Below are 15,311 nucleotides of genomic sequence, written 5' to 3' on the forward strand. Positions count from 1 at the left end.
CAGCTAACTCACAATTGCACTCTCTGGGTGCTCAGCTAGGAGCTCCAAATCTCATGCAATTCAGTATCTTATTTGCTCTAACCCTCTGTACCTTGAATACAGGCACCCAGGTTATAGCCACACAGTTACCCAACTCATTTCTGCAAGAATAAACCTCTTTCCTTGCCAGAGGGTTGCCAAATAATTACTCAAAGTGTCAGAAAGATGGGAGGAGCAGGGTGAGGGGAAATAAAGAGATTGAGACTGGGTCCAAAATAGAAACATCTCCCCCTGTTCCAAGCTCTGCATTGTGGGAGCTCCGGTGAAACATGCTTTGGCCCTGTGATCCACAAGGCTGCCATTACTATCTATAATGTAATAAGCCAGGTGTCATATTTCATACGTGTCAGAAGAACCCATGTTAAGCTAAAATACTGAATTGCTGAGATAATTTAGAAATTTCAAATAATTGAACTACTTAACGTGTGATCTAAATGTCTTCTGATGGTGTTCTCTTTCTAAAATGAAATACTTATGTGTATGGCTCCCGAGTTCTGAGCTTAGACTCAGAACTAAGCACCTTGTATGGTCAGGCCCATAGTTCAGGATACTTCTCTTCCCTCTCTCCTCACTTAAAAAAAAAGTTATTAATATTACATGGTAGCCTTTGACTGTTTTCAGGGGCCATGCACACCCTCTTCTGGTCACTTCTAAGAAAACCTGATCACTGTTAGGAAAGGAACTCTGTCAGCAGTAGTACAAATTTTGGTCCAAAAAAGGGAACTATCCCGATAACAAATGAGAGGAATCCCTCCTTTCTCTTTGTGATCATCAAAACTTAATTTTTCATTATGAAAATTAGTGAACCTACTATTTTCTAACAGATGAGTTTTCAGATTCCCTCCACTTCATTGTGATACAGTGACAAGGTCTGAGACAACTCCAGGCAAAGGGTGATCAGGTGAGCCTCAGTAAATCCAGTCTCTGAGGCAATCACTTCAGTCCCGGCAGATCTCACACTGCAGAAGACACGTGAAGATGAGGGGAAGCCCTGCTTAGTTTGCACACATTGATCATTTTGTGCTGACATAACATAGAAGATACAGTGAATAAAAGCACAGACTTGACCACAGGACTGAGTTTGAATCCCAGTTCTACTAATTTACCAGCTGTGGAGCTTGGGCAAGTTACTTAACATTTCCATGATTATTTCATCATCTAAAAAGTGAGAAATTATAATAGTATTTCCTCATAGGGCTGCTGTGAGGATTAAATAAGTTAATATTGGGAAACGGCTTAGAACAATGTCTGGCACAGAGTAACTAGCATAAAAAGGAGAAGGAATTGGTAGGAGCCTTTTCCTAACATTAAGATGGTCTCTGGTGAGATGGTTAGACCCATGCCACAGATCACACCAACCATAGAGATTTTTACTAGTTACTCCTTCCTGCAGATTTTACCTTCTTTGGGCAAACCCATGAGAGCACTAAGGGATACCACAAGCTGGACTCTTTTCTCTCTATCCTACATGTTGGGCAAGTCAGGAATTCCTCAAGCACCTATTCTGAAATGATAGACTACATTTCAATAATCATTTTATTAGTTACAGAAGAATTTCCACTAGTATTTACATAGTGCAAAAAAGCTGTTATTACCCCTATAATGTGATATAGCAATCATCCTTCATACAGCAAAAGACCTATCAAGATGAAAATCCCTTCATGTTATAATTCACACTTACGTTGCTAGTTTTTAATTAGAGCATTACAATTAAGACAGTAAATTATAAATTCACGTGGTATATTTAGAAATTAAATTACAAAATAATACAAATCCTCTTAAGGTGTGATGTGCCAACAAAGTTTAAATTTTTATCATTAATTAGAATTCAGATTTCAGATTAGGCAAACAGTTTGGCTGATTCTGTGATGTGTGTAAAGGTTGGAAGGAACGAGGGAGGAAGAAGATAAATTATTTCACAAAAAAATTTTTAAGTCAAAAAAAGATAAAGTGTTTAAATGGATGTTAATGTTCTACTTTGTTGACACAACATACAGAAAATACTTAAATGACAGGTTTTTTTTTTAAGCAAACAGCAGCTTTACAAACAGTAATACTTCTTTATATATATATATATTAAAGTAACAATGTGTTAGGATTGAACGGTTTTGTGCTAAAGAGTTGAAAAATGAATGTGGAGCTCACTACTCATTTGCACACTGTAATTCCCATCCCACCCACCTCCCCCAGCTTATTAAGAAATCAGACAATTACACTATTTGGATATTAATTTCTCAATATTTGAACTATGTGAATTCCTTTTGACTAATTCTTTTCCAAATACTGGAAGCATATAAAATACCATCTCTGCAAAAATGACGTCCAGTCAGAGCCTTTAAAAACTTTTCAATGTATAACACATTTTTTCCCACGTTTAGTCAAAAGAAATATATTACAACATTTACAAACATATTTAAACCAAAAGTTAAGCTAATAGGAACATTGTCTTTTGAGAAGTAATCTTCACAGCAAACAAACCTACTGAAGCAGAAATCTAGTTTTGGGAGTGCAATTCACATTTTAATTCATATATTTATGTACTGAAATAGAAATCTAATATTAATTATTGCCAGTAAAACAACCTCTACACATGAAGAAAAAAATCACTATGGTTTTTATTTCTTGTGATGATGAACCTTTATTCTTAGCATTAGATCTCTCTAGATCTCCAAAGAGCTACTCACCCCAGATCCAAAAACACTTTCCTAATTTTCACACTTCTGCCTGCATATAATATACACAAATGCCAGAATTTATCAAAAGGAAATGAATTATAAAGACATTATCAATACTTATTTAAGCATACGTTCTACACAGTAGCATTTCCTTTAATAAATTTTGGGTTGTCCTCTAGAGGTGACCTGTCTCATATAAAAAAGGCCATGGTCCCTTGGGTTTGCTGGCAGAAGATACTGCACGTGCAAGAGCGTTTATCAAACACATAACTGAACACTTCTGAAGTCTATAGCAAAATTCAAAGTTATTGGTGTTCTGAAGATTTCTTCAACTTCTCTTTTGATACAAATCTCAAAAATCTAAAATGACAATTCTCATTCAGTAGAGATATAAAATATAAGAAACCTTTGAAAAGCCACTCATTACCTTAAGATCAAGAGTTATTTGAATCACTGACACCAAGCAAAGGAAATTTACACCATTAAAAAGTATGCAAAAATTTTCAATATACTTTTAAGATTGTCAGTAGTTCAAAACCTCTATCATTTCTTTAAACCAACTAACACTTCCAAATGTACAGAGACAGTAGGATCTGCCACATATAAATCCATGATTACTATTTCAGAGGCTTCATTCCTTACATGCTACATACCTTTAAGTACTGGATACTTTGTGCCTAAGAAGTCTATACTGAAGAACAGTTTAGACAGGACAGTACAATAACGTCCCCTTTTAGCACACTAATAAAGTTGATAGACTTGACATTTCCTACATAGCAATGCTCCTAAACTTTCACAATTCACAAATAACCAAGTCATCAACCAAGAATCTGGTCTCTCCAGTAATTAATGTTGGTATTATCAATAAATACATCAATACTAGAACAGTAGTCCCAATGCAGTCAGTGAAGAATCTGCCCAGTTCTTCCCTCTCACCTCTGTGAGGCAAAGCTCTGCCCCATAAAACCTGGGCAGGGAAAATACCCCTCCCTCTTCAGTTCTGTGCCTGCTTATCGGAGTTGGAAGTGTAAAGCTGGCATGCATGTGTGTGTGTATGTGTACGCAGACACGTGTGTTGGTTAACTGGAGGTGGTAGGTAGTTGGAGGGAAGACAGAAAAATAGCTAATTTGTAATTCTCCCACCATTATAAACTTGCAGAGGTCACTACCAGGTGGTGACTGACTAGCAAAACATTTAGCTCAGTAACTTTAACTTCACCCAAGGAGGTATAAACATTCCAGAAGGGTAGAGATAAACAGCAGTGATCAAGAGTTAATACCTGTGCCTATCTCCACACTCTAAAATCATCTAATAGTTTCAGCACAATTAGAACTTTTTCTTTTCTTCAAAACTTCCTCTTCCAAACCTTGACTATCAGGATACATGTTACAATTGCATAAAGTTCCTTTCCCTGACCCCCGTCAGTAACTGTGGTCAGTGTTACCTGGCAGGTGCTCAAGGTTAGGGACAAAATACTTTTCTTAAAAGGTGCAACGGTTTTTCACTCAGGACAAGTATGAATATCCAATCAGATCCATATTTTAAGTCCAGAGAATCCCAAATCAGAAGCATGCAAGAGAACACACCAGTATAAGACTCTGCTTCTGGATAGTTTACAATTAAGTGCTGCAGTCATACAACCGGTTACAGTTATTCACCTGTCAAAATTTGCCTAATTTTATGCAAATACGACTATGTACAAGAGCATTCCTGAGGTAAGTAAGAAGCAAATGTGAAAGAGAATCCAGAATGTCCTATCATGGGTGACTTCTCACTATTAAAGACAACATATCTAACTTTCCACAAATAAGGCCAGCTCTAATCTACCACGGTGGCTCCTTTGCTAGCCTAAGTATTGGAGGCTCTGTCTTAGCCCATCCCAACTTTAATCAATTACCATGATCAGTGACTTCTGAAATAAGCATTTGTGGACTAAATGAAAGGTGCATCCATTTTTAACACAAAACACTTAGTGAACTTAGTTACCTCAGCCACTTTTTTAGTTTTCTAACTCTACCTCCAGTTCTTTTTTAAAGAAGCCCAAATAACTTTTTGGTCAGACAAATTAGAGTATAGGATGTATAGTCTTGAAGCAAACATTGGTAACTGCTCCTTTCCTTAGAACCTTAACCTTTAACTTTCAAAATGACTGAATAGGCATTTTAAATTTACTTTCTTTAAAATCTGGTCTTCTTTTTTAATCGTTATTTTCCATAACAAAATAAGCTGAAACAATTCTGAATTTTCCATACAGTTCTTTGAAAGACACTTAGATGCTAATTAAAAGCTAAACTATGGATCATAACAAGTAAAAGACAGCTACAAAAATATTTGTTAGGAATTAAATACATATATTAAATACTGGACAGTGCAAAATGTTGAGATGAAGCATGAAAGATAATGGCTGCAACCCTTACATAGTTGGAGATAGACAGCTGACATTTCCTGAGTTATAGATTTGGGGGCGTATAATTAGAATCAGAGTGCTCCTTGTTCAGCGAGCTGCAGTTGCTGGGCTTCTGCTGTTCCTGACTTGCCTGATGGTCAGTAGTCCAAGCCTCGCTATCCATCCCTGGCTCTAGCACCTCAGCAGCCTCTGCTTCCTCTTCCCCACTTTGCTCTGCATTGTCTTCTTCAGAACCATTAAGGGTTTTTCCAAGCTGAAGGGTTTCCATCGTTCTCTGAGTCTCAGAGACCCAAGACTCAATTCTACTATTGAGCTGCACTTCTACAGATATAGGTTCATGAGTATAATCTTCCTCCTCCTCCTCATCTTCATCATCCTCTTCTTCCAGCATGCCAGGTACAAGAGTGCTGGTGGTGCTGGTGATGGAGGAATTCAAAAGATCCCGGCCACTGCCATCCAAAGAGCCGGTCTCTGTACTCTGCTGTGAGGCCCATTCCAGGTCATCTGGCTTCACTTCCTCTTTATCACTCACTGTTGATTTTCCAGGGTTTGTAGCTGAGGTAGTACTGCCTGCAGCCACTGATGATGACTGCTTACCAACAGGGGCCGTGTCAAATGGAAGTTTACTGGGTTTTTCAGATGTGCTGTGCTTACAAGAAACTTCTCTCTCATTTTCTGATGTTTCCAATGCATCTGAAGTTTCCACCATATTTCTCCAATTTGTTTCTGCAAATATCAAACAGATTTTTAAAAAACCAGAACACTGCTTCAGAATCATGCAACTCTTACAAGAGAGAAGAACAAACTACAGAAATCTGTTGGCTCACCAACTGACTGGAATGTTATAAACAGAAAACAGTTCTCAAAAAACCCCAGCACATTTAACATAAAGAAACAAAGAGGCCAAAATAAGTATGTCAATGCTTCAGAATGCAGAAGATCTAATACTAACAGGAGCTCACTGACTCTAATATATAAAATCCATGTATTCACAAAAATCAATGAATTGCCTAACATTTTTGGCCCTGAAGTGTCCTGGGCTCAAAGATCCACAAGTCACAGATGGCAGAGCCAAGATGTCCATCAGAAAAAAAAAGAGAAAGAAATAGTTCTGATTTAACAGGCTTATATTGTGCTCCTTTAGCAAGTCAGAGCTGTCTTTTGGCCTGTAATGGAACTTGTGTTTCCATTTATAAGCAAAGATGCCATGCATGCACTTCTAATATTTGTGAAAATGTGTTTTATAACATATGTATGTTGCCTGGCTTACCAAGTGACTTTGAAGCCAAAAAATAATAAAGTGTTGATACATACAGTGTTGATATCATACAGTGGTGATAATCTAAATTATTTTTAACAACAGGTAGTCAGTTTAGAGCAAAAAATGTACTAGGAATCAGGAGATGAAGAGCAACTCTCCCACCTGTTTTTTTGTATGTTTTATTTTCCATTTAATTTTTTTATCACTGAGGTATAATTGACATAAAACATTATTATTATTATAGTTTCAGGTGTACAACATAATGATTCAGCATTTGCATATACTGAGAAATGATCACTACAAGAAGTCTAGTTAACATCCATCCCCATTAATAATTACAAATTTTTTTAAAAGATCTACCCTCTTAGCAACTCTCAAATACACAATACAATAATATTAATTGTAGTCACCATGCTGTACATTAGATCTCCAAGCCACATTTATTTTATAACTGGAAGGTGGTAACTTTTTACCCCCTTCACCCATTTCGCCCACCCCCAGTCCCCCGCTGCCTCTGGCAACCACCAATCTGTTCTCTGTATCTATGAGCTTCGGGGGTTTTCTTGGGGGTTTTTTGGTTTATTTTTTGTTTTGTTTTTAAGATTCCACATATAAATGAGATGATATGGTGTTTTTCTTTGTCTGACTTTTTTCACTTAGCATAATGCCCTCGAGGCTCATCCTTATTATCACAAATGGCAAGATTTCATTCTTTTTAATAGCTGAATAATATTCCACGGTGTGTGTGTATATACATATATATACAAATACACACCATATCTTGTTTATCCACTGATCTTCTTTACCCATTTATCCATCAATGGACATTAAGTTGTTCCCGTATCTTGGTTATTGTAAATAATGCTGCAATAAACATGGGGGGTGAATACCTCTTTTTTGAGCTAGTGTTTTTATTTTCTTCAGATAAATGCACAGAAGTAGAATTGCTCGATCATATGGTAGTTCTCATCTTAATATTTTGAGGAACCTCCATATTGTTTTCCTTAGTGGCTGCACCAACTTACATTCCCATGAGTAGTGCACAAGAGTTTCCTTTGCTCCACATCCTTGCAAACATGTTATTTTTTGTCTTTTTGATAACAGCCAACTAACAGGTTGTGAGCTGATATTTCATTGTGGATTTGACTGGCATTTCTCTGATAACTGGTGATGTTGAGAATCTTTTCATGTACCTGTTGGTCATCCGTGTGTCTTTCTTTGGAAAAATGTCTATTCAGATCCTCTGCCCAATTTTAAATTGGACTTTTTTTTTGCTATTGAGTTGTATGAGTTATTTATATATTTTGGTTATTAATCCCTCATCAGATACATGATTTGCAAATATATTTTCTCCCATTCAGTAGGTTGCCTTTTCATTTTGTTGATGGTTTCCTTTGCTGTACAGAAGCTGTCTGATTTGATGTAGTCCCACTTATTTTTGCCTTTTCTTAAAAAATAAAAATCCCCTTCTATTTGCATTGTAGCTGCTATTTGCATTTTACAGGCATAATGATCAAGCTGTAGTGATAAAGCAAGCCTATTCATACAAATACACTTAACTTGATTACCCCCTATCAATTATATATTGCTACAGACCATATTTTGGCCACCTGAAGTCAGGGCGCATGGTTTGGGAAAAACACCTTCCTTTCCTGCAGCTACTTCAAATGTAGAACAGGTCTTTCCACTTGCATTCCTACCTCATGACAAAAAAATCTAGTCCTCCTCCTTTATTCTCTTTCTCAGTTAATAACATCCTTTTCAGTCTCAAAGCAGAAGAAACCTTATAGTAATCCTTGATCCTATCTTTCTCCCTTACTATATCCCTTCATTCCACTGAACTCATAACTAAACCATGTCACTTCTGGCCCCAAAACTATTAAATTTGGTCACTACTGCCTTAGCTCAAGCCTCCTTTATCTTGCTGTACATCTACTATATCTTTCTTTTTTTTTTTTTTTTGTGGTACGCGGGCCTCCCACTGCTGTGGCCTCTCCTGTTGCAGAGCACAGGCTCCGGATGCGCAGGCTCAGCAGCCACGGCTCACGGGCCCAGCCGCTCCGCGGAATGCGGGATCCTCCCAGATCGGGGCACAAACCCGCGTCCCCTGCATCGGCAGGCGGACTCTCAACCACTGCGCCACCAGGGAAGCCCATGTACATCTACTATATCTTTCTAATTGGTCTTGTGAATTGACCACATCACTGTCTAACTGGCTTTTTATTACCCTAGTAATCCAAACTCTTTAGTTTAGTAACCAAACCCTTCATAATCTATCCTTCTGGTCCCATTCATTTTAACCCCCAGCCATGCATTCCATGCTCAAGGTCACTTTGAATTCTCACTGCTCACAGAAGTCATACCCTTTCTGTTTACAATTCTTTGCTTTGCATAAGCTGTTCTTTCTGTATGAGATGTGTTTTCCTCCTTTACCCTTCACACTCCTACTCATTCTTGACAACCACCTTTAAATGTCAGTTCCTTTGTGAAGCCTTTCCTGATTTTCCTAAGACCGTCACTAACCTGAACTCCCACAGCACTTTCTGCATATTTGGTTCAAAAGCATTTGTTTTTTGTTTTTTGTTCTACTCCCTCCTCCCTCCTCATTCCCACTCATCTCTGTGTTCCTGTGGCTGGCATACAGTATGGGCTGGGAAAATAAGCCTTTACAGTAAATGAAAGTTTTCACCCATATATGTAATTATGCAGAAAAAAACTTTCAAAAGCCATACAATTTACAAAATTTAGGTACACATATTTCCTTCCAACAGTTTTTTTCCTCTTTCAAAAGTACTATAAGAATTCATGTGGGGTCTTAGAAAAAGTCCTACCTCTCCCTTGACAGTGAGTCAAAGGAACAGGAAAAAGAAACTGAGCAGGGCTGATCTCTCTCCAGGCTCTGTCTTGGGCATTCAGCTACTAGGTAGGTGAGCTGAAAGCCAGACAGGTCCTTTAGAAAGGAAAGGGAGATATGACCTTGGAAGCAGAGACAAGGGACTCTGTGATTAGCCATCAAGAGACCTGTCGCAATGATCAAAGAGCCACTGAGGTCACATATCCACGGGGAGGGTCCAGGGTCCCACCTTAAAGTAATAGGTGAAGCCTGATCAACAACTAATGAGCACACAAACACATAACTGTGATGGGGAGAAACAAAGCGAGTATGAAAATGCCGTCTTTGGTTGGAGGAGCGGGGAGGGGATGGGAGGGGGTTGGGCTGAATACAGGAGTCTAAAGCCAGAATAGCACATCAAGAAGCCCACTTCTGAAGAAGGGATTAGGAAGCAATGTAAAGGCAGGGTCAAAGATCTCAACAAACCTGAAAATGTTACTGATCCAAACCTACCTTGATTCTGAATTGTTTACTTTAGAATTTAGTCAATAAAGCTGCTCTATGCTTTCCTGTTTTGTTAGTTGGTTCTTTGTGAAACTACCTTTTCAACCTTGACACTAGTTGGTTTCTCAGACGATGAGGTGTGTGTATTTCTCCCTTCAGTCAGTACACAGAGGGAAGCTGTCCATCTTTAGATAGTTGTATATAGTAGAGGAACACAGAGATGAGTTCAAGACCCTACAGAAGAAGGTGTGGTGGCAGAGAACGAGCTGGAAACTCAAGATAGATAGAGGTAGTCCTCCCCTCACAAGTGGTTACTGAAAACTTACCATATGGTCCTACTGGAAATTCATTCAACACACAAGGAATTCACATCACACTGGCTAAGAATTCTAGAGTCAAACTTAGCAGCTGTGTGACACTGGCAAGTTATTTACCTCACTTCATTTTAGTTCTCTCATCTGTAATATGCAGTACAATATCTCTTATCTACTAGGACTGCTCAGAGGATTAAATGTCTTAATAAAAGTGCCTAGTAAGAATTCAGTAAGTGAGCTATTATTATTATATGTCAAGTGCCCGTTAGGTGTCAGGTTTCTATCTCAAAGAACATACTGCTGAGTTGGGATTTATGTTTGAATCTATTTGTTTCACGTAAGTATGACAAAATTGAGACTCAGCTCTGGTGGAAGGAAAACATAAGCAAAGAAAACAATTATGGTGTACACAAAGAACAGTAAGACTGAACTATCATAGGAACCTTTCTATTCTACCAACGTTTAGCATCCCTTTCCCAGCTTTGTTTTCTCTTTAAACTGTGGAAATCACAAGAAAACATTTTAGAAATCTTGCACCAGAATGGCATGGGAGACACTATTTGTTGTCTACCCAACAGTCATTCCCCATTTTCTTCCTGGCTAACAGAACCCCCAAACCTGAGATGGACTTGAACACAGTCCCATGGGAAGAATTAAAATAGTTCTTAGACTATCATGACTATCCCATTCGCCTTTGCCAGATATTCTCTTGCCCACATCTCCCTTGCAGCTAAAAGCAGTCACATGGTCGGCTCTGGCCAAATGAAACAAAAGGCAAAGTGTTCTGAAAATTGTTTCCTTCACTGATTAAAAAGAGCATACTGCTTGAACCTCCTGCCTGAACTGTTGTGATGCCCAGGGCCACTGCAGCCATTTATGAACATGAGATGATAAGCACAAGAATAAGAAGCCACAGACTGAAAATGGAAGAATAGAAAAAAGGAAAGAACTAGGGACACTGACAACATTGTGAAATAATTAATATTCTAATTTCTCAGGCCACATTAGTGGGTTTTTTGTTTTGTTTTGTTTTTTTGCAGTACGCGGGCCTCTCACTGTTGTGGCCTCTCCCGTTGCGGAGCACAGGCTCCGGACGTGCAGGCTCAGCAGTCATGGCTCACGGGCCTAGCTGCTCTGCGGCATGTGGGATCTTCCCAGACTGGGGCACGAACCCGCGTCCCCTGTATCGGTAGGTGGACTCTCAACCACTGCGCCACCAGGGAAGCCCCATTAGTGGGTTTTATGTCTGTTGCTGAATACATCTGATACCGACAGAGTAACTTTGTGCTTTACTCTCAAAGCAAATTATTTATGATTATTTCCATTTATTTTGTTGACATCCTCATAAATCAGATCATAGGCCAGAATCTTTAAGGTTCTGTCTAAATCCTTTCTTAGAATTCAGCCATTAGCTCACAAAACTTTAGCTCTGAATGACACCTTATACTTGATCTAGACAAACCCTCCTCACTTTACTGAAGACAAATCTGAGGCTCAGAAATTAATCAATTATGCCTAAATACCCTAGGCAGACTGTGGAAAAGCCAAGGCTTCAATCTTTGAACACTTTAAATCTGGTGCTTTTTTTTTAAAAACATCTTCTAAGTCTTTGAGAGGTTCTTTTTATAACTTTTCTTTTTATGTGCCCAAATGAAGATCACCGTCATTTCCCCAAACCCACAGCTTTAGGAATTTATCTTGCAGTTTACCTCTGAGATCTGGAATATCACTATATAGAGAAATGATTTCATTTGCAAAGTTGGTTCTTTATCTTCTTTACTTTCAACTAGTATCACTTTAGCCAAAGAAACATCTCTGCCTCTAAGCCAGAATCACCTTTCCCTGACCAACAGTTTCTGAAAGGTGCACAATAACTTGTTAGTTGCCTCTGGTCTGCAGCTTTGTCAAAAGCATTCCAAATATTTAACTACAATCACAGACAAGGAGAGCAGGAAAGAGAAGTGTGGGAAGAAAGGAAGAAAGCGATGACTCAGTTTTTTACATGTTACATTTTAGTTGGCAACAAGCTATTTGACAAACTTTCAGATAAGACTAAAAAGAGAAAAGAAAAACAAGAAGCCAAGGTGAAGGAGGTGGCTGTACTATTTTTAAAAAAGAACAGGGGAAATGAATCAGAAACTAGATCAAGAAAGTGATCTAGTATTCTAGTACTAGTGTTCAAAGTATTATAGAAACATTGCAAGGAAACTACTAAAATGCAGAGTACAGTAACTATTGTTACTTTAAACCTTATACATAAATACTGTTTTTAGTCTATAATTCTTTTTCACTACCATCAGATTTAACTCAAGACAAATGTCACAAGTCTACGCTTGATAAGTTTAGAGTGAATATTCAGGTCTTTTGTTTACACAGTAAATACAAAATTTTAATAATCAAGTATAAAGTATTAGAATAAAACTTCCTAGAATTTATTTACTTAGTGATAGGTCAGAAGAATGGTACATTTGGCTTTTTAAATCCCTTTGGGATTTTTTTTTTCTTTTTAAGATTTTGGAAATGTGACTAATTTCAGGGTCTCACAGAAACTCTCAGCCCCAAATATTCTCCTAACTTTCAATGGACATGTGTAATGCAATTTTTAAACCAAAAATGTGAGCAAAATTTGAATAATCAAGAAGATAAAAACAAAAGGTAGCATGGAAAGTCATTTTTAAAATGACATTAATCATTAAATTATTTCAAAATTTCAGTCATTTAAAATGGTATGTAATAACTTACCATATTCCTTTTCATTTACTTCAGAGATGGGTTCAGAAATAACACTGCAGAAAGAAATGGCGCTTGCTGCAGAGGGATTCCGAGAATGCCCCATGTGGTGTGGCACCTTTTTCACGTTCTTCAAGGCTTCCTCGGCTTGCTCCTGTTCCATTGCTGCAACCATATCTTTATATGCTTTCCTGGCTTCTTCAGTGAGTTCTACTAACTTATTAAACAGGCTCTAAAAAGAAAGAGATTTTGCCCAGTCCATTTTTTGTTATACTCTTTACTACTACCATTATCAATAAATACCTCTACTCTTTCAGGATTGGATACACTTTCTATCAGCACAAAATCCAAATGGTATGCAAACCACAGAACCTTATAAAATACTCTGTAACTTACATATATTGTTTATTTAATTCTCACAAGCCTGAGGCAACTTCTTGATTCAGTACGAGCCACTAAATATGCTATATTAAAGTTCTTACAGAGTTTATCAATTCAACAACTGCACCCTTTAGCATGTGGCACTATAGTGGGTACAAAGACTACTGGAACCACCCCTCTGCTCTCAAGGAACCTTCCATATGGTTGAAAGGAGAGGACAGGAGACGATGATTCAGGGGACAATACCTTAAATGCCTTGAGATGTACAAAGTGGTTTAGCTTTGGGAGGAAACATCTAACTGCTGGGCATCAGTGAAGAATTCATAAAGGAATATGACACCTGATGTAGGCCTTGAAAATCTGGTATAGTTTTGAGGAGTGGAGATAGTACATTCTTAGCCACACATGCAAAACCATAAACCAAGGTACAGACTTAATAAAGTTCAAGGCTTGTTTGGGGAACAGTGAAGAATCTTATATGGGTTCAAATATAAGGGAATGAGTCTATGCAGGGTGATATCAAAGGATGCAGAAGCAGATGGCAGTCTCCACAGGAATGAAAAGTTCCCTATCATGTTTGCTTGTTGAAAGAACTCTTTACAAGAAGACCAAAAAGAAGTGATGGTATGGCTAGCTGCAGCCTTGAAAATGATGAAAGGCTAATTATAAAAATAGAATAAAGAACCTGGAAATAGAATGTGAAGTTAACCAGAAGTTCTTCCATCAGCAAAACAGAATGAACATGAATGGAATTAATAATACCAGTGAAACTGTAAATGACAGAGCTCATTTGTGTTAATAAATGGCAAAATTCGTTAGGCATTAAAGCTGTACTTCAATAACTATGACGTCTAATGATGTCTAAAGAAAACTGAAGTTTTCAGTCACCAGAAAGACAACCAAAGAATGACTTTTAGTGATTGTTACATCAAATGACTTTTAGTGATACTTACATCACAATTCAACACAATTTAACAACATTCTACTCCTGTTTTATGTCTTGATTTAGTATCAGAATGCAATATACCCACACATTAAGTAAAAAATTTCAGATGGTAAATATGACCTGGCCACCTGTAAGAATGTGTTTCATTATATATATAAAATTATGTTTTCAGACAATGGAGACAAAGTACAGCACAATTTTTTTTCTTAACAAGGCACTGTCATTTAAATATAAACCACAGCAACATGAATGCATGGCAAACGTGTCATATTACTATGGAATAATGTATCTCTAAAAACTAAACTTAAGCAGGAAAAACATAAGTAATGTGCTTTACCCAGCTGCAGTTTAAACTGTTTAAAGTACAATACAGGTACAATAAACACTGCTGCTAACTGTATTTATTGATTTTTGAAAAGGGGTGGGTGCTAGTAGCATCAAAAATATATTCAGGATTTACTTATTTTTAAAAAGTAGGATGGATTCTGTTAAAAGCAGCCCCCATGAGTTACATGTAAGAGACTTCATAAATATTTGTTTGCAAGGTTTAATACACCATGCACTTAAGTGAAGCCAACAAAAAGAAAATAGGCTTATGGATATGCAATTTTGAGATTAACATTGGTTTTACAATATAAATAAAACACAGAAACTGTTGGGAATAAAACAATATGCAAGAAGAAGAGAAAATAAAATTGAAGAGAAAAGCTATTAGGAAATAAAAGCCTTGAATATCAGGGTAAGGACAGAAAGCTTAATTCAAAGGTTAGAATTATTACATGGTAAATATAGGGTAGGTGCACTACCACATTACTATGAGTAGACACACTTGACAATGTATCAGTACTTTCATTACCTCCGTTTTATGAATGTGTTTTGGTTTAAACAATAACTTACTACCTCAAAATGGAGAAGGCAAGAAAAGCAATGTACAAACAAAACTGCCAAACATTTTATAATATAGTATCATAGATATAACCTAATATACATAGTTCAGTAAGAAGTCAATACAATTAAAAACAAACATATCCCCTTTTCCTGACCCTGATCCCATTCCTATTCCATAAGCTCTAATAGTGAACAAAAGAGTACATTGTTATTATGTGTCTTTACCACAGAGCTACTTACCACCTAAATTCTCACATGTAGTTTAACGTAACAGGCAGATATACATCTACCATACAATTAATTAAACAAACATTTAATACCTGCTCATCCTC

At 37.4% G+C, this 15,311-nt stretch overlaps 1 protein-coding gene across 1 annotated transcript in view; it reads right to left on the minus strand.

Moving 5' to 3' along the window:
• Positions 1 to 1,552: 1,552 nt before the first annotated feature.
• SECISBP2L (SECIS binding protein 2 like) overlaps positions 1,553 to 15,311 on the minus strand; it is a 63,594-nt gene continuing 49,835 nt past the window's right edge. Inside the window, exons 17-18 of the mRNA XM_060096800.1 lie at positions 12,777 to 12,996; positions 1,553 to 5,848 (exon numbers count right to left, since the gene is read on the minus strand). Coding sequence (XP_059952783.1) covers positions 5,166 to 5,848; positions 12,777 to 12,996 — 903 coding nt within the window. The 3' untranslated portion in view covers positions 1,553 to 5,165. The remainder of the gene's footprint in view (positions 5,849 to 12,776; positions 12,997 to 15,311) is intronic.

This window comes from Mesoplodon densirostris, chromosome 4, assembly GCF_025265405.1.
Source record: "Mesoplodon densirostris isolate mMesDen1 chromosome 4, mMesDen1 primary haplotype, whole genome shotgun sequence".
Classification (NCBI taxonomy): domain Eukaryota; kingdom Metazoa; phylum Chordata; class Mammalia; order Artiodactyla; family Ziphiidae; genus Mesoplodon; species Mesoplodon densirostris.